At 39.9% G+C, this 756-nt stretch overlaps 1 protein-coding gene across 1 annotated transcript; it reads right to left on the bottom strand.

Moving 5' to 3' along the window:
* LOC106761814 (lachrymatory-factor synthase-like) lies at positions 1–555 on the bottom strand. Its single transcript, XM_014645381.2, has one exon. It carries the CDS (start codon positions 520–522, stop codon positions 94–96), a length of 429 nt encoding a protein of 142 aa, XP_014500867.1. The 5' UTR covers positions 523–555; the 3' UTR covers positions 1–93.
* Positions 556–756: the final 201 nt, after the last annotated feature.

Raw genomic sequence — 756 nt, 5'->3', positions numbered from 1 at the left:
AGAAAAAGATCATAATTTGAATCTACTAGTTCGTGTTACATGCAAGCTCAATCTTCTTGACAATGAACTCCAGATAAGACTCAATAAGCGAGTTCAAATCATGGAACTCCAGCCTTGGACAGGATCACAGACGAAGCTCCACTCGATCTTGGATCCATCCTGGTTCATGGGGAACACCTTGATTGTGGCCACATAGGACTTAAAGCCCAAGTTGTTTTCACCAATTTCGTAGGTCAGACAACGTTGTATAGGATCTATCTCAAGCAGCTTATCTTTGGCCCATTTCATGGTTGTTGTCTTCTCAGCATCATCACCAACCCCTTCTTCTTCAACAGTGAGAGCACAGTAGCGGACGAGACCAGGTTGACCTGAAACTCCCTCTACATGGTAAGATGTTTCTATGGGAAGCCACTTGTGTACGTTGCAGAAATCTTCCAGAACCTCCCATGTAAGTTGTGGACCGGTGGCGGGTAGCTCAGCCATGGCTTTACCTTCCCATTTGGGGGTAGATTCCTCTCTCATTGTTATCTTCTTATGATAGTGAAAGTGGTCGTTAGAGTGAGGAACACTGTAATTACTTGACTCAGACTTCAGGTATATATATTAAATTATCATTAAATCATCTATTAATTTTTAATCTGCGTTTGAAACGTACATATAACTAAATTTTTTTTTAAGAAAAGCTTTAACCATGAGTTTTTGGTGGCTACTTTGTTTCATTTGTCTTGTTATTTATTTTCTTTTCATCTCGTTTCT

Source organism: Vigna radiata, chromosome 5 (assembly GCF_000741045.1).
Source record: "Vigna radiata var. radiata cultivar VC1973A chromosome 5, Vradiata_ver6, whole genome shotgun sequence".
In the NCBI taxonomy this organism is placed as follows: Eukaryota; Viridiplantae; Streptophyta; class Magnoliopsida; order Fabales; family Fabaceae; genus Vigna; species Vigna radiata.
This window is presented reverse-complemented; position numbering and strand designations above follow the sequence as displayed.